At 45.0% G+C, this 18,495-nt stretch overlaps 1 protein-coding gene and 1 pseudogene across 2 annotated transcripts in view; both read right to left on the reverse strand.

The window, feature by feature from the left end:
• The window catches only part of MTMR12 (myotubularin related protein 12), an 87,244-nt gene continuing 68,749 nt past the window's right edge, over positions 1-18,495 (reverse strand). Inside the window, exons 11-16 of one of the 2 annotated variants that reach the window (XM_023216550.1) lie at positions 14,183-14,261; positions 12,720-12,790; positions 9,667-9,839; positions 5,590-5,757; positions 4,086-4,247; positions 1-709 (exon numbers count right to left, since the gene is read on the reverse strand). In XM_023216550.1, the coding sequence (XP_023072318.1) occupies positions 140-709; positions 4,086-4,247; positions 5,590-5,757; positions 9,667-9,839; positions 12,720-12,790; positions 14,183-14,261 (1,223 nt within the window). In that variant the 3' untranslated portion in view covers positions 1-139. Of the gene's footprint in view, positions 710-4,021; positions 4,248-5,589; positions 5,758-9,666; positions 9,840-12,719; positions 12,791-14,182; positions 14,262-18,495 lie in introns of both variants that reach the window. The other variant, XM_023216551.1, reaches the window with a different exon arrangement.
• LOC111545605 lies at positions 5,399-5,511 on the reverse strand (annotated as a pseudogene).

An 18,495-nucleotide genomic window follows, 5' to 3' on the forward strand; every position in this document is an offset into this window, starting at 1 on the left:
TTTTCCCGAAGGCCCAGCTTTACTCCAACGGAGTGCTGGGCTAAGGACCCGGCCAGCATTAGCTGTAGCGTGACACGAATCCGGGGATCAGCTGTCCCAATCTCCCACATTCCTCTTCCACAGTCACTCAACAAACAGGTCACACGTCCCCTAGGTCCACGAACTCATCTTCTCGTTTGGCCAAATCGTCTTCATCTCCCAAAGCTTTCCAGCCACTGGTGGGTAAGACCGGCTTAGAGGAATGTCGCTGGAGCAGAGCGAAAGGAAACAAAGAGGACAGGCGGGCAGAGTTCCTCAGCAGGCAGGGGGCCTCAGCCTGGGGGGCCTGCTGGCTGTGGTGTCTCTCGTCGATCTTCTCTTGTAAACTCTGGACTTCCTCCATCATTTCCAAGAGTTTGCTCATAGTGGCCACTCGGCCACCACCTAGGATTTGGGCTTCTGGAATCCAGCGCAGGTAGCGCTGGGCCCAGACTTTGATTTCGGGCCCCTCAATATGCGGTAACAACAAACCATGGTAGTCAGTGGGCTTACTATGCCAGCTGTCATAGAACTCTCGAAAGTTGTCTTGGAGCTCATCAGAAGAATTAATAAGTTTGCTAATTCTCTTGCCCAGAAGGTTTTTAATCAAATGATCTGTTTCTTCCCTGAAAAATCCTCTTTTGGGAGATGACTTAGATTGCGTAAGTGGCAAAGAAAGTTGTCGTTGATGCTTTGAGAGGAAACACAAATGAAAATCACTGGTTAACATCACAGGCACAGTTAACAGATGTTACCACAAAAAACAGAGCATAACCCTGCTTTAACAAGTTCCAAGAGACATCAGCGTTGCCATGTGAATGCACACTCATTAACACATGGTGACATCCAGAGGTGGAGTGTTCCTGTGTATTCTCATGGTGCACACTGTACCAGAAACCAATGGGAAAGCAGGTGCATGTGGCAGCTATGCAGAAAGGCATCCTGGGACAGAGAAAGGAGCTTTTGGTGCCCTCCTCCTCTGTCACAGGAGCTCCACAGGACACAAAGTACTCCTGAAAAAGCTTTTGAACTGGAGATAGTTTAATGATTGAGAGGAACTTGTGGCTCAGGCCTATTTGTGTTCCAAAGGGAAAACGATGTTTCCTCTTTGAGAACTTTAAGGCTGTTAACCACTACAATCTTCTCAACAACTGCAAGCAGGCACTGCTGACTACCAGAAGATGGTATCGCATGGGTGAAATAGCAGCTTATCAGACCTCCAGTGGGAGTTTAAGTCTAAGTCATAAAGATTCTTTTAGATAAAGAAAACAGGCAGGTGAGAGCAAAGAAATTTGATGAGCCAGCTAAGTTGACCCGATTTGTCTGGCAACCTGCAAGGAGTAGAAAATTTGAGAACATTTTCACATTTTCCTATTTCCCCCCTTGGTAATTATATCTGTGGCCAGAGCAGAGTATTATATTTGGGGGTGCACTGTGAAAGGGTTGTGGGGCTGGGCGCAGTAGCTCATGCCTGTAATCCTAGCACTTTCGGAGACCAAGGCAGGTAGATCACCTGAGGCCAGGAGTTCAAGACCAACCTGGCCAAAATGGCAAAACCCCATCTCTACTAAAAATACAAGAAAATTAGCAGGGTGTGGTGGTGGGCACCTGAAGCTGAGGGAGAACTGCTTGAATCCAGGAGGCAGAGGCTGCAGTGAGCTGAGATCCTGCCATTGCACTCCAGCCTGGGCAATGAGTGAAACTCTGACTCAAAAAAAAAAAAAAAGAAAGAAAGGGTTATGAAAGATGGATGTGGTCAGAAGGTCATGAGGGTTCCCCAGTGCCCAAAGGAGAAGTAAAAAAATGTGGGGAGAAGCTGTTTGTCCAGCTCTTTTGCTCCTATTCATTTGAAGAAGAGATAACAACTTAACTTTCAGGCTTGCTCTAACGCTAACATATTTCCATCAGTGTTTCTTCCTTGTAAAAAAATATTCTTTATTGTAAAGAAAATTATTTCCTTACTATGAAATATGGAATAAAAATAAAAATATTAAAAAGAAAGCAAAACCTTCCACAAGACCGCAACTCGGAGGTGACCAGGATTTGACTTTCCATCCGGGCTCAGGAGAGATGAAGGCCAGGATTCAATGGCCTCTCTTTTCTCCATCGTGAAGATATGCCAGGCAGGGCAGGGACTACACTGAACCGTCACCCAGCGCTTCCTGCCTGCTTGGTTCTGTGCTCAGTACTCAGTGAATACTGAGCACCTCATTCTCCAAGTCACCATTATTGCCCCATTTTACAAGCGAGGAAACTAAGGCACGGGGTAAGCAATCTGCCGAAGGCACTGCTGCTCAGTGCCAAAGGTGATAGTTCAAATAGTCTGGCTCCAGAGCCTGGGCTCTCTACTGAGCTCTCCTTGGTTATGGAAGCCCCCTTCTATCTCCTAAGCGAAAGGAGCACTCAAGACCAGCTGACATGCCAGCAGCTCCGCAGGCCAAAGACTGGCCTGGGCCTGCGGCTGACACCAAGGCTGCACACTGAAATGGGTCCCTCCCCGTGTGGCATTCGCATGGCAGCACCACATGCTGCTCAGCCCCTGCTTCCTCAGAGTCTCTGCAGAACTTCCCCCAGGCCACCAGGCTGCTTAACACGTCGCCCCACCTGATATCTGGTCTTCTTACCCAAAGGCTTCAAGGCTTCTTTTCGCCCCCGTCCCAACTGTGATTTCGCTATTTCGACCTGAAATTCTCCACCCCTTCAGCTCAGTCCTTTCCCACCTGCCAACTCCTGGAGCTTAGGCTGTCTGTCTCTATCTCCCAAGGAAAAGAGATGATTAGAAAAGCTGGGTCTGAGGAGAGACATGAAATCCATTATTGGAAGGGAGAGCCTTAGGTTCTCCCCTGTAAAACAAGGGGTTGTCCTTGCTGTCTCTGAGGTCCCCTGCCACTCTGGCACAAGGCAGTTTCTGTGGTGTCAATCCGGCTCTCATGAGAATGTGCATGCAGCCACCAGGGGGCACAACACACTGAAGAAAAACCGATTTCTGGCCAAGCTGTTCTGGGGCTCAGGGCAATTCTGGTCAAACTAGCAGGAGACGCTCAGTCAGAAAGGGGAAGCTCCACCCTGGGCCTGCGGCCCCTAAAAGGGCAGAGTGGCCGTTCTGAGTCGTTCAGCAGCCAACATCGTCTCTGCTGGCCGTGGCTCACCCAGGTCCCCAGTCCTCTTTAGAATGGAACCAACTGTGACACCAGAAAGGGCCAGGCTTTCTGAAGCCCCTCCAGATCAGGTAGGATAAGGATGGCATGGAGAAGGCAGTGACATGCGTCGACTTGGACTTACCATCACTGCTCTCTCTTTTGTGGACTCTGTGAGGGAGAAATTCTGGGTCTGAAGACAGAGCTAGGGAACGTCAGTTAAATAATTCATCAGTTAGGCAACTTTGGGATTATCAACTAAAATGAGTTTCTGACATTTGTGGTTCCTAGCATAGGTCAGCAAACTGGCCACCCCTCAGGCCAAATCTGGACTGGCGCCTGTTCTCGTAAACACTGGAACACAGCTATGCCTACTTGTTTGCCTACTAAGGCTCCTTTTTTTTTTTTAAGTAAAGGAATAAAGAATGGCTACTCCATGGGCAGAGCAGCCTAAGGCTTCTTTTGTACTACAGCAGTAGAGGGGTACTTGTGACAGAGACTTTGCAGCCCTTGATAGAAAGAGTTGTGCAACCCTTGGTTTACAGGCACAGCTCATTAAGAAAAGTCTTACTATTTATTATAATAAATGAACCGGTACTGGCCAAGTAAAACCCACACATTCAGTGTTCCTTTTACTCTACTAACACACACACACAGGCAGGACAAGAGGCACGATTCCATGGAGTATGACCAGGGCAGCAGCATCCACTGTGACATGTGACAAATGGCCCTGTTGCACCAGGGCAAAGGTGATTTGCTGAAAGCAAAGGATTCTAATGGTCCTTGACAATTTGACCATCACAAGTTTCGACTCTGCAGACTGCTTCGAGGGGTAGAACATGCTGGCAGACAGAATCCGTAAGTACCTTTTATCATGACATGCACGGGGTCTGGGCAGCTGAACGGGGTTTAGACATGTGGACATCTTACTTTGAAGCGCATTCCTTTCCGTTGGCCTTTGTCCAGTTTTGGCTTTTCCACATAAAGAGGGTTTTTGAGCAACGTCTGGGCTTTGGGTTCAAACTGCACCGACCAATCCCACACGGTGAGCAGATTCAAAGGCTTGCTTTGTGTATCCTGGCCTTCTCTACCCTGCCAAAACAAGCACAGGTCACGCTGTCTTCCAGGGAGGGCTGAGGAAGGCAAACACATACTTCTGGACACAGGCACCAGGAAGTGTGCTCCTGCCCTGCCCTGAGAATGAATAATCGTGGGCACTTCATTTTTAAAGGCTGAGGCTACCTGTGGTTATTCGCTACAAGCTTTTGTTGGGGGAGGAGTGCAAGAACAAGGACACTTCCTTTCCAGCAGCCTACACATCAGCCGCTGTGCTGGGTGCTTCCACAGCCTCGCGAGGTAACTGGTGCTTTTCCAGTTTTACATTTGAGGAAACCAAGGCTCAGAAAACTGAACTGTCCAAGGTCATGAAGCTGGTGGGTCACAAGGCTGGGCTCTGAAAGCAGGGCTGTTGCTCCTACTTCACCGGGGGATTTGGTAATCTTTCCAGCTCAAGGAAACTCTGTACCCCTCAGGAGGCTGCTCAGAAGCACCGAGATTATCTAATTGGGGGCACAGCCCAGGAGGGGCCAAACGGGTTAAGATGGAAGGAAAAGCCTAGCTTCCCTGCTCTGCTGGTCCCCATTCTCTTTACAGAGGAATTCCAGGCATCAGGCAAACGGATGACAGGACATCTGGTCTGATTGTCTTTAAAACAGACAGCTTTGAATTTTGCTTAATTCCCCAGCTTCAACACTTCCTTCCAGCTGCAATATTTGCCACGTGACCACAGGTGAGTTACTTATCCTTTTTTTGCCTCAGCTTCCTCCAGGATAATAAAAATGCATACGCCATAGGGTGCTGTAAGGATTAATACCTAAGAAACTCTTAGAACAATGCTTGGTATATAGTGTTCAATACCTTTTTTTTTTTTTTTTTTTTTTTTTTTTTGAGACAGAGTCGTGCTCTGCCGCCCAGGCTGGAGTGCAGTGGCCAGATCTCAGCTCACTGCAAGCTCCGCCTCCCGGGTTCACGCCAATTCTCCTGCCTCCGCCTCCTGAGTAGCTGGGACTATAGGCGCTTGCCACCTTGCCCGGCTAGTTTTTTGTATTTTTTTAGTAGAGATGGGGTTTCACCGTGTTAGCCAGGATGGTCTCGATCTCCTGACCTCATGATCCACCCGTCTCAGCCTCCCAAAGTGCTGGGATTACAGGCTTGAGCCACCACACCCGGCCCAATATCTTTTTTAAAATACGAAATGTCTCATGAGTTTGCATGTCATCCTCTCGCAGGGGCCATGCTAATCTTCTCTGTATCATTCCAACTTTCTTTAGCGTATGTGCTGTCAAGTGAAGACCACTTTTAGCATCAGTATTACTGCATCCTACTTGTGAGAGGAAGCCTCTTTAATACGCAGGTTCCTAAGAGGGACTCTTACCATGTTAGTATCTTTTTGATGAGGTGAATTGAAGAAGAAGGTGCTAAAAATAGGTATGTACAGGCTATCTGACAAAACAGTCAGGTAAGTCTCTGTGAATTCAAATGCCGGGGGATGCTGGTGCACCAGCTGCCAGACACAATCTAGGAAAAGCAGGAACACAGGAACCTGCATGAAAACAAGATACGTTACTTGGTGGGCAGAGCCCAGTGCAAGCCATCCTGAGTTCAGGGGACAGCACCTCAACAGCTGTGAAATAAGCACTTCTGGGGACTTCATTCTCTGGGAAACACAGAATACTCCATTCCATCCCAAGTGAGAAATATGCTCAACTGAAATCACATGCTTGCGATTTATGTACCTGTGTCAAAGACATTTCAAAGATGAAATGTGTAAAAACCTCATTATGGATCAGTGTTACAGATGAGCATCTGCAATGGATTCTGATAATAGAAAACACTAACTTAGAACCTCAATTAGGCAAAATGTTATCTCCTCCAAAAAAATTCCATTCTTCCACTAGTAATACTATATTACCAAAAAATGTACTTAATTATGAGTGCTACTTTGAATTTTGTCAATACAAAGTTACGGGGGGTGGGAGGGAACTTTCATTCCCCACCTGCCCACACACTGACTGACAGGGTTTGATTCTGAAGACCAACCTGTAAGGAGAAGCCTCCTGCCCACCCCACAGTGAGGGCCCGGAAGACAACGGGGATGGGAGACAAGAGAGAAGCAGTGAAAGTGAGTTTCAAAATGTTTTCAAAATGTATCTTTACAAATCCACAAGTATCATTTATTAGTTCCCAGAGGCGAGCCCTTGATGAGCAGGGAGAGTAGTTTCTAGTATGCTTTATCATTTAGAAAGCGCTTACCCTCCCTGATTGCCCAGTGATCCTGCCAGGGGGCTAAGACAAGCTATATTACAGTTTCTCCCTTACAGAGGAGAAAATGGAAGATTGGAGATGCCCGGAGGCAGGCACCCAGGGTCTCACACAGGGCTCATGAGAGAGAGAGATGCACGGCAATGCAGCTCTTAAAGCGCAGTGCCGCCTCAATCTTATCACAAATTTGACCACCCAATTTTCCTTCAAAATTCCAATATGTCCACATTGAGATGCTAAGAAACATTTGTACAGCAACTTTATTTCACACCTCATTTTACGCATAATATCATTAAATAGAGTGGAAAATATTTGAACTGCACTGTATAGGCAGGGCAATAGGCTCAGAAAATACGGGTGACCTCTCCAAGGGCTGGGTGAACAGCAGATCAGGTCTCTTCTTAGACTCTTTCCCCATTAGACATGGTGCCTGCCAGTTCCCCCTTTTCTCAAGATATACAAAAACATATGGCTAGGTGCTGTGGCTCATGCCTGTATTTCCAGCACTTTGGGAGGCTGAGGCAGATGGACTGCCTGAGCCCGGGAGTTTGAGACCAACCTGGGCAACATGGCAAAACCCATCTCTACAAAAAATACAAAAATTAGCTAGACATGGTAGTGCACGCCTATAGTCCCAGCTACTCAGGAGGCTGAGGCAGGAGGATTGCTTGAGCCCAGGGGGTCGAAACTGCAGTAAGCCATGACTGTGCAACTGTATTCCAGACTGGGCAACAGAAAGAGACCATGTCTCAAAAACAAAACAAGGCCGGGCACTGTGGCTCACGCCTGTAATCCCAACACTTTGGGAGGCTGAAGTGGGTGGATCACCTGAGGTCAGGAGTTCGATACTAGCCTGACCAACATGGTGAAACCCTGTCTCTAATGAAAATACAAAATTAGCCAGGGAGGCATGCCTGTAATCCCAGCTACTTAAAGAGGCCGAGGTAGGAGAATCACTTGAACCCGGAAGGAGGAGGTTGCGGTGAGCCAAGATCGTGCCATTGCACTCCAGCCTGGCCAACAAGAGCGAAACTCCTTCTCCAAAAAAAAAAAAAGAAAAGAAAAAAAAAAACAACCATACTTATCTCCACAAAGTATCAGCTCTTTCTGCCTACCATGTTATGTAAATGCCGTCACCCTTTCAAATTAATTCCTTAAAGTCCCCTCCAGGACTGAAAGATGTGATTTCTATTCAGCTCAATGGGACACAGATGAGTACAGGCCAGGCCTGAAAGAAACCATCTTGCTCAGTGAGAGAGACCTGGATCACCCCAGGAACCTGCTAAGCCCTTACGATCAGGAGCCATGGCTCTGTGTACCCACAGCATTCTGTGTCAAGCTGTTCCGCACCACAGACAGACATGCTGACTACCCGGAGTATGAAAAACCACAAGTCACACTGCTAGCACACGTCAGCTCTGCAGATGAGTTGATTAAAGAAAGTTTGTGTGTTTTCATTTTTCCTTTCACCAATCATCAATAAGGCAGCCAATGGAGTGTGTACAGCTGTCACCTAGATATGTACACCACAATTTGGGGGACTCATTTTCACCAAGTGACCTAAAATGCTAACTCTCCTGTGCCTGAACTTGGAGGCCCAGGCCTGGAGCAATTAATCCAGACACAAGCAGAAGAGGCTGTGGGCACAGTCCCACCCAGGCTACCACTAAGGCCCTGGTAACAGATGGCATTAACATAACCCTGTGCTTTATTTCATTTTTTTTTTTTTTTTGAGACAGAGTCTCACTCTGTCACCCAGGCTGGAATGCAGTGGCACGATCTCGGCTCACTGCAACCTCTGCCTCCTGGGTTCAAGTGATTCTCCTGCCTCAGCCTCCCAAGTAGCTGGGACTACAGGCATATGCCACCACGCCCAGCTAATTTTTTGTATTTTTAGTAGACACGGGGTTTCACCATGTTAGTCAGGATGGTCTCTACCTCTTGACCTTGTGATCTGCCTGCCTTGGCCTCCTAAAGTGCTGGGATTACAGGTATGAGCCACCGTGCCTGGCCCTGTGCTTTATTTCAAAAAGGTTTATGTGTAAGGAAAATTGACTCTGAATGGCTGGGCGCGGTGGCTCAGGCCTGTAATCCCAGCACTTTGGGAGGCTGAGGCAGGTGGGTCACTTGCGGTCAGGAGTTCAAAACCAGCCTGGCCAACATGGCAAAATCCCATCTCTACTAAAAACACAAAAAATTAGCTGGGCATGGTGGCGCACACCTGTAATGCCAATTACTCAGGAGGCTGAGGCAGGAGATAAGCTTAAACCCAGGAGGCAGAGGCTGCAGTGAGCTGAGACTGTACCACTGCACTCTAGCCTGTGCAACAGAGCAAGACACTGTCTCAAAAAAAAAAAAAATTGACTCTGAAAATCTGAAATCATTCAGTTCCAAAATCTAAAACTTTATTTATTTTGAGATAGGGTCTCACTGTCACTCAGGCTGGAGTACAGTGGCACAATCATGGCTCACTGCAGCTTTGACCTCCCGGGCTCAAGCAATCCTCTCACCTCACCCTCCCTAGTAGCTGGGACTGTATTCAGGCACCACCATGCCCAGTTTATTTTATTTTATTTTTATTTTTGGTAGAGATGAGGTCTCTCTATTTGCCCAGGCTGGTTTCAAACTCCTGTTCTCCCAAAGTGCTGGGATTACAGGCACAGACCATCACGCCTGGCCTCCAATTTTCGGATTAAGGATGTTCAACCAGTAACTGAGTGAAGTGCAATTATTCCAAAGTCCAAAACAATTTGAAATCTGAAACACTTCTGGTACCATGATTTTCAGATAAGGGATGTTCAACCTATATTTTTTGTAGAAAACCTGCACCCTGCATATCTATTTATTGCAAAGACTAATTTTATAGAAAGGGTAGGAGTCTCCCTCACTGAGTTACTCTATATTTAAGTCTCATTAATAAATATTATTCCCACTATGAAATATGTATACACCCTTGGTTACATAATTTAGAAAACTCTGAACATACCTGTTAATCTGTTTCCTCTGGGAAAGGTTTCACTATTATTTCCAGTATCCAAAGTCATCACACAATGAAATGATCCTAGTTTTCTTAACAAACCTGTTTGGCTTACACTTTGCAAGCAGCAACCCTACATCTGATGACAGGTATTAAATAAGAGATTCAGTAGTTCTCCCCATGACGGAAACAGTCTGCAGTGAGGGAACTTACCTCCTCTTTGTCGTTCTGGCGGAGATGGTTGCAGCGATCCAAGAAACAGTGGCCACCCATGACCCACTCCTTTTGGATGAGGCTCTGGAAACCAATTCTGGTTCGGCAGTGGGGGTCCATCATCAGTTGCACCAGAGAGGAAATGAGACAGCAGAGGTCGGATGCATTCTCCTCTAGGAGAGGCCCCAGTAGCAGTGCAAGGAGGAAGGAGGGCATAAAATGTTAAAAAGTTTCCGAATGCTCACTTAAACAGTTAAAAGTAGGTTTCCCAACACCAAGGTCTACTATTAACGGTCATGCTCTTATTCCCTAAAGGCAAGGGCCAATAACAAAGGGTTATGTTTTCAGACTGAGAGATGAACTGCTCTAGCATGTCTAGTACAGGTTCTGGCACAGGCTGGTACTAAATACGGATTTGCATACTGAATAAATGAATGCAACATTGCAAAGCTACTTTCAGCATGTGGGGGTCTAGGTGTGCCACACAGAGACAACAGAATCGCCCACATCATGATGACCTGCCAGGCTCCGCAGGCCAAGACTAAAGCTCTTCCCTCCTGGGGTGTGGAAGCCTCCGTCACTGAACTCCTCCTGGGGTGTGGAAGCCTTCATCACCGAACTCACTGTTTCACGGCTCAGCTGCTTCTCAAATTCACCTCAGACATCCCTTCCTCCACTCCTAAGTCCTCCACTAACTCTACTTTGGAGAAAGTTTAATATTTCTTGACTGTAGCAAAATTATTTCTATTTTCAGCTCTAAGGCTCTGTCCTTTTCTGTTTGAGGAGCATAGAGGTGCCTGCTTCTCCTGCCTAGCCTAGGAGACAAACCGTTTTTGGTCTACTTCCACATGCCCACCTGCTGCACTTTCCAAAACTCATTTGATGAAAAGTTCACTCACATACTTGTTTAACATTCATGACTTAGAGCCAAAAACCACACATCTTTATCCGTGCATTTGTCTTAAGAGTTTTAAGATCCTAAAAGTCAGGGTCTATAGCCCCATAGTTTCCCTTTCACAAAAACAGGTGCAACTCAAGTTGTTTTTAAAAAATGTCCATGAGGAGGATGGTGCTAGTATCATTGGCGTTAGAGAAACTTAAGACTGAATTGTAGGCTGGGCGTGGTGGCTCACGCCTGTAATCCCAGCACTTTGGTAGGCCAAGGCAGGTGGATCATGATGTCAGGAGTTCAAGACCAGTCTGACCAACATCATGAAACCCCTTCTCTGCTAAAAATACAAAAATTAGAAAGGTGTGGTGGCGCACACCTGTAATCCCAGCTACTCGGGAGGCTGAGGCAGGAGAATAGCTTGAACCTGGGAGGCAGAGGTTGCAGTGAGTCGAGATCGAGCCATTGCACTCCAGCCTGGGCGACAGAGGGAGACTCTGTCTTAAAAAAAAAAGAAAAAAAAAAAGAATTGTAACTAGGGAGGTGCTCATACTGTGACAACTCTTTCATCTTGACCGCTATAATCACAGAGCACTACGGGTCCAAGCTTACACTTCTCCCTCCAGGAAATAAGCCTCAACTATGAGATGACATGGGTTACAGAGAAACAAATTTTTGTTTTTGTCTTCTAGTGCTATCGGTTTTCAAAACAAGTTTCTTTTTTTTGGAGATAGAGTCTCACTCTGTCACTCAGGCTGGAGTGCAGCGGCACAATCTCAGCTCACTGCAACCTCTGTCTCCCAGATTGAAGCAATTCTTGTGCCTCAGCCTCCCGAGTAGCCAGGACTACAGGCACACAGCATCATGACCGGCTGATTTTTGCATTATTAGTAGAGACAGGGTTTTGTCATGTTGGCCAGGCTGGTCTCCAACTCCTGGCCCCGAGTGATCTGCCTGCCTTGGCCTCCCAAAATTCCGGGATTATAGGTGTGAGCCACCGTGTCCAGCCACAAGTTTCATTTTTAAGGAACTCTTTCTTCTTGGATCTGAAGGGTGTTAATGATACTCCTGTGGGTAATGGAATGAGGGACTAAAAGAGATTTCAGAGGTGAGACAATTCAGCAGTCCATCCAGGAGTGAAGGACGTCTCAGTTCCATCAGTCAAAGATTCAGATTTCACTTTATGCAGCTCTGTGATTAATGTGTTCTGGCCCTGAATCCTTCCATTTCTTAGACCTCCTATCTTTATCCCTCCTCCTTTTCACTAGTTGCTCAGTACTCAAATAATACTCTGTTCTGTCACGGCTGGTTGGGTCTTTTTCAATAGCACACTTAAGGCAACTCTCTCATTAGGTTGCAAACTTCTAGAAGGCAGAACAGAGCACTGCACATGGCAGGGGCTCAATAAATGTTTTCAAATCTAAGTCGGTCAGCCAATGTCAGATGGACAGAGCCACAGAAAGACACATTTTCCAGGCTGCCCTTAGAACCTAGGGCCAACAGTTACAGAGAGTTTCAGAGAATGATAAAAGCTTGGGGGTATAAGCATGAGACAATCTACTTAGTTTGTAGTGTAGGGCTATACGAAACTTAATATTTCTAAACAGCAGGTAATGTTTGAGTTCATATGTAACTAGTATACAGCACCAGTCTTCGCTGCATGGTGGTTTACACTTGCTTTCGCACATTCTGAATGTTTGCATCATGTACAGCAAGTTAAGCCCGCTGAGGAAAAGGAACTCACAGGCCACCAAGTTTCTATGGTAACTGTATAAAGTTGTCAACCACAAAGATATAAAAATAACAACCAAGTCATCCATGGATCTCTTTATACAAGGATTCTAAAAAGATTTTAACTTTAACCAAGCTCAGTTAATATAAAACAAAATCCAAAACATTAAGAAATGTGAGCTTTGGTAAAGATACCAAAAAATTCCTTCATGGATGGTGAATAGGTCTGCTAAGTTCGAAGGGAAAGAATTTTGTTTTAAACTCTAACACTGAAATCCAAGGCAAAGTATTCCAAGGTTAGGGAGGAAGGAATAGGAAGGATTTCTACACTAACTCACTCCTTTTGTTTCCAAATACACAAAGCTATATATATAAAAATTGAATCTCAAGTGAAGGAAAATGGAAATCATCCTTTGTGCTTCCTATATATTACCTAAAAGAAGAACATTCATGTTTTGTGCTTCCATACATTCTGTAATCTCTATTGCTTTTTTCAGGCAACGTCTAAATAGGAAAGAGACAAGAAAAAGGGGCATTAGTTCATGAGCTTGGTAACAAAAACATTAAGTAGTTTAGAGATAGTCTGACTTGATCTTCAGTCTTCTCTCTTATTTTTTTTTTTCCATGTTAAAATCCTCCAGAAAAGAAACTAACTTTCATTTACATTATTTAGATACTGGGATATATTCCTGCCCATTAGAAACTGAAAATTTTCAGAAGGGAATCCTAAAATTGATGTGAAAATGCTCCTAGGTAATTTCTAAACTAGACATTCTTATTAAAAACTCATGCTTGAGTCTGCTGCTGAGCAAGATTCATAAAAATCAAACATACCTGGAGAATGCGAGACATGTCCAGATTACTTTACTTAAGGTGACCTGCTGAATGTATCAGAGTGGCTAAAAAAGCTCCAATATGCTCAGAAATCCTTTTTGTCTCTCTCTACATATTATTCCCTTTGCAACTGTTGCCATTATTCCCAGCCTGGACTTGTATAACTGGGGGCCTTCACATATGTTGTCTTCTGCTTGCAGAGGTGTCCTCTCCTATCCCCCAGCCACCCTCCCTTCCCACACCCTGACCCTTCATCTGGCTAGAGATGCTCACCCTTCTCTGCCCACCCCACACAAAGAAGGGTTATTTGCTTTTATAACATTTATCCCTGTCTGCCATTATATATTCAAATTATGAGATGTGTAGCAGGATGTCTGAAGCACAGTTCAGTGTCTGGAGGGCCAAGGCTCCTTTCCACAGTACTCACTTCAGGAGGGAGAATGTGTGTGAGGCAGCAGGAAGCATTGCTCTCCCTCCTGAAATGTAGCCTAGTATTAGATCTACTTTCTCACCCTGATCATCATTTCTGTTTTGCACCTTTCTCTGCCATATCCTCTATTTAATGGCAACAGAGAAGAGCTATTCGATACAGAAAGTAGGAAAGGCAATATAACTGTTCTCTGGAACTCTCAACCTAACTCCCAAACCAAAAATAACTGACATTAATCATGGTTTTTAAAAACACAGATAATATATGCATAAAACACAAGATTAAAAGAGGTATTCAGTGAAAAGTCAGTATCACTCCTGTTCTCACTCTCAATTTCCTCCCTGGAGGCCAGCACTGCTGCCTCAATAATAATTCTGGGTTGTCACACTCTTTCTGTGGTTTTTCAATGCCTTGTCTGTAGAGTACACCTCCTTGTAAGTAGGTGGCATGTTCATCAATTCCTATCAAATGTGCACAGAAATAAGCAGCAAATATAAAATCTAGCTGTAGAACATGTGATCTAAGAATATTTAACTGTGAAATACCAAACAGTTAAATTATTTGTCAGTTTGATCTCCTACCCTGAGTTAGACAATTATAAAATTCAAGAGTAAAACAATGGTTTGAAATACCTGATTATGTCAAGCCAGCTGCTACTTTCCAACAGAGAAAACCATTTTATATCTGTGTCCCAAAATTCAGTACTGTTATCTGAAAAAAGAAAAAGGAGTAAAGACGTCAGGTCATTGTTCACTGACATACTTGCCACAAAAATCCTGTGCTCCTCAACTGTGTCATTCAGATTAACAGTCCTGACTCAAACTGCAGAATCCAGGCACAGGACTCTATTATGAGTAAGGGTCATTTCAAAACTTCAGCTGAAACGGTTTCTGAGCTGTAGGCCCCTAGAAGGTTTTGGTGGTCAAAAGGAGATCTTTATTGCTAAAATAAGAAATTCCTACAATGCATACACAAAGCCATGGTTCATCCTGTAAGTCGACAGAGACTAACATGCTTTAGGCAGAAATAGTTGACATCTAGGCTGCTAATTCTAGAAGTGGAAAATGCAACTGGATCCATCCTGATGCTACAGAAGCCTAAGGGTCAGACCTGACTTTCATTAGAATCTCAATGCACAAGTTTGTGCACCCAGCATACCATGACATGACTCCCCCTACATGCCTTATAAAACAGAGAACCTTAAGTCTTACAGAAATCCAATACATTTAAAAGTTGCAAACTCAGGCTGGGTGCTGTGGCTCATGCCTATAATCCCAGCACTATAATCCCAGAAGCAGGAAGATCACTTGAGGCCAGGAGTTTGAGGCTGCAGTGAGCTATGATGGCGCCACTGCACCCCAGCCTTGGCAACAGAGTGAGACCCTGTTTCTAAAAAATAAAAAAATAAAACAAAAAAAAAGGCTGGGCACAGTTGCTCATGCCGGTAATCCCTACACTTTGGGAGGCCGAGGTGGGTGGATCACCTGAGGTCAGAAGTTCGAGACCAGCCTGACCAATATGGAGAAACCCCCCCCCCTACTAAAATACAAAAAAAATTAGCTGGGGGTGCTGGCGCATGCCTGTAATCCCAGCTACTTGGGAGGCTGAGGCAGGAGAATCACTTGAACCGGGGTGGCAAAGGTTGCGGTGAGCTGAGATCACACCATTGCACTCCAGACGGGGCAACAAGAGCGAAACTCCATCTCAAAAAAAAAAAAAAAAGAAAAAAAAAGTTGCAAACTCAAATCAATAAAAGACAGATATCCCTGAAAGTCTTGAGTGATTGAAATAAAACTAGAATGAATGTCCTTGATTAAATAGTAAACATGTATTGCAATGTTTTAGTTTGAGTTAGAGTCATACATTGCTGTTTCCCTTGCAAGAGTGTGAGTTCCTGGTGTTATATTTCTCTTTATCACCAACACCTAGCATAGTTAGCATATACAAGGGGACTTCAAAAAGTGTGTGAAAACATGGAATTAAAAGATGAAAATAAAAAATATAAACTTTATTTCTCAACATAAGCTCCATCAAGTTTAAGACACTCTCATAAGAGATGATACCAGCCATTTAGTTCAACCCTAAAGAACTGAGGGTCCTGGGAATTTAACCACGTTATTGTAGTCTATTTTACATTATTAACTAAAAAAAAAAAATTGGTTCCCTTTAAGGATTTTTTTTTTTTTTTTTTTTTTTGAGATGGAGTTTTGCTCGTCACTCAGGCTAGATTGCAATGACACAATCTTGGCTCACTGCAACCTCTGTCTCCCAGGTTCAAGCGATTCTTCTGCCTCAGCCTCCCGAGTAGCTGGGATTACAGGCACCCGCCACCGTGCCTGGCTAATTCTTGTATTTTTAGTAGAGATGGGGTTTCACCATGTTGGCGAAGCTGGTCTCGAACTCCTGACCTCTGGTGATCCGTCCACCTTGGCCTCCCAAAGTGCTGCAATTATACACGTGAGCTACTATGCCCAGCCCCCTTTAAGGATTTTTTAAGATTAGAAAATGAAGTCAGAGGGAGCCAAATCAGACTTTTAAGGTAGATCCCTAATGAATTCCCATCAAAACTCTTGCAAAATTGCCCTTGTTTGATAGGAGGAATGAGCAGTACACAAGGACCCTCTGACAAAGTTTTCCTGGGCATTTTTTTTTTTTTTTTTTTTTTTGAGACGGAGTCTCGCTCTGTCGCTGGGCCTGGAGTGCAGTGGCCAGATCTCAGCTCACTGTAAGCTCTGCCTCCTGGGTTCATGCCATTCTCCTGCCTCACCCTCCGGAGTAGCTGGGACTACAGGCGCCTGCCACCTCGCTCGGCTAGATTTTTGTATTTTTTAGTAGAGACGGGGTTTCACCGCGTTAGCCAGGATGGTCTCGATCTCCTGACCTCGTGATCCGTCCGTCTCAGCCTCCCAAAGTGCTGGGATTACAGGCTTGAGCCACCGCGCCTGGCCTCCTGGGCATTTTTCTACTAAAGCTTTGGCCAACTTTCTTAAAACTGGGCACGGTGGCTCATGCCTATAATCCCAGCACTTTGGGAGGCTGAGGAGGGCAGGTCACTTGAGGTAAGGAGTTCAAGACCCGTCTGGACAACATGGTGAAACCCTGCCTCTACTGAACATACAAATATTATCTGGGAGTGGTGGTGCACCCCTGTAATTACAGCTACTCAGGAAGCTGAGGCATAAGAATCACTTGAACCCAGGAGGCAGAGGCTGCAGTGAGCCAAGATCACACCATTGCACTCCAGCCTGGGTGACAGAGTGAGAATCTGTCTCAAAAAAAACAAAAACCTCTCCTAATAAGCAGAGGTTTGGTCAGAAAGTCAACAAGCAAAATGGCTGGAGCATCACAAAACACTGTTGCTATGACCTTTGCTCTTGACCTATCTGCTTTTGCCCTGGCTGGACCACTTCCACCTCTCAGTAGCCATTGCTTTGATTGTACTTTGTCTTCAGGATTGTACTGGTAAAGCCATGTTTCTTCTCCTGTTAACAATTCTTCAAAGAAATGCTTCAGGATTTTGATCCCACTTGTTTAAAATTTCTGTTGAAAGCTCTGCTCTCATCTGAAGCTAATCTGGACACAATGGTTTTGGCACCTATTGAGTAGAAGGTTTGTTGTTTGTTTGTTTGTTGGAGATGGAGTCTTACTCTATTACCCAGGCTGGAGAGCAATAGCATGATCTTGGCTCACTGCAACCTCTGCCTCTTGGGTTCATTTTCCTGCCTCAGCCTCTCCAAGTAGCTGGGATTACAGGCACCTGCCAGTACACCTGGCTACTTTTTGTATTTTTAGCAGAGATGGGGTTTTGCCATGTTGGCCAGGCTGGTCTCAAACTCCTGAACTCAAGTGATCCGCCTGTCTCAGCCTCCCAAAGTGCTGGATTACAGGCATCAGCCACTGCGCCCAGTGAGTAGGTTTGATCAACTTTAACTTTTCAGTCAGAATTGTGTAGGCTGAACCAATTGAGATATCTATAGAATTGACTCGTTTCTTCTACTGTTGGTCCTCTTCAATTAGGGCAGAAACAAGATTAATTTTTTCCTTGCAAATTGATGTGGACAGTTTGCCACTGCAGGCTTCATCTTCAACATTATCTGCTCCTTCTTAAAAGTGAGTCGTCCATTTGTAAACTGCTGATTTCTTTGGGGCACTGTCCCCGTAAACTTTCCGTAAAGCATCAATAATTCTACCATTCTTCCACCCAAGCTTCACCATAAATTCAATATTTGTTTTTGCTTCAATTTCGGCAGAATTCATGTTGCTCTAATAGGGATTGTTTTCAAACTAATTTCTTACCCTTCTTAGCTCCTCAGACCAGATCCTGCTCAGGCATATTATAATAAGTTAGTAGAGTTATTTTGGGGTAAAAAAGTTTGGGAATTCATGCATAGTTTTTTCATAATATACATTTTCCATGAACTTTTTGAACACCCCTTATTCAATGGAAACTCAAAAAATGTCACGGAATGAATCCCAAAATAGTTAAGCATTTGCTAGGCTATAAAGTCCAAGTTAGTCCAGGCAGTGGCTCATGCCTATAATCCCAGCACTTTGTGAGGCCAAAGTGGAGCATCGCTTGAGCCCTGGAGTTCAACATCAGTCTGGGCAACATTATGGGACTCTGTCTCTACAAAAAATACAAAAATTAGCCAGGTGAGGAGGCGTGTGCCTGTAATCCCATCTACTTGAGAGGGAGAGGTGGGAGGATCACTTGAGCCTGGGAGTTTTAAGGTTGCAGTGAGCTGTGATCATGCCATTGCACTCCAGTCTGGATGACAGAGGTAAGACCCTGTCTCAAAAAAAAAAAATGTCCAAGTTAGGAAAAGTTACCTATAGGCATGACAAATCTCAGAGCGTAAAGTCTCATTCTAGAATGAAGAGAATCAATGAGTGACTGAGCAGTGTTAAATATGAGGCACCAGTAGGCAGCCTGGGCAGGAAAATG

Source organism: Piliocolobus tephrosceles, chromosome 4 (genome assembly GCF_002776525.5).
Source record: "Piliocolobus tephrosceles isolate RC106 chromosome 4, ASM277652v3, whole genome shotgun sequence".
Classification (NCBI taxonomy): Eukaryota; Metazoa; Chordata; class Mammalia; order Primates; family Cercopithecidae; genus Piliocolobus; species Piliocolobus tephrosceles.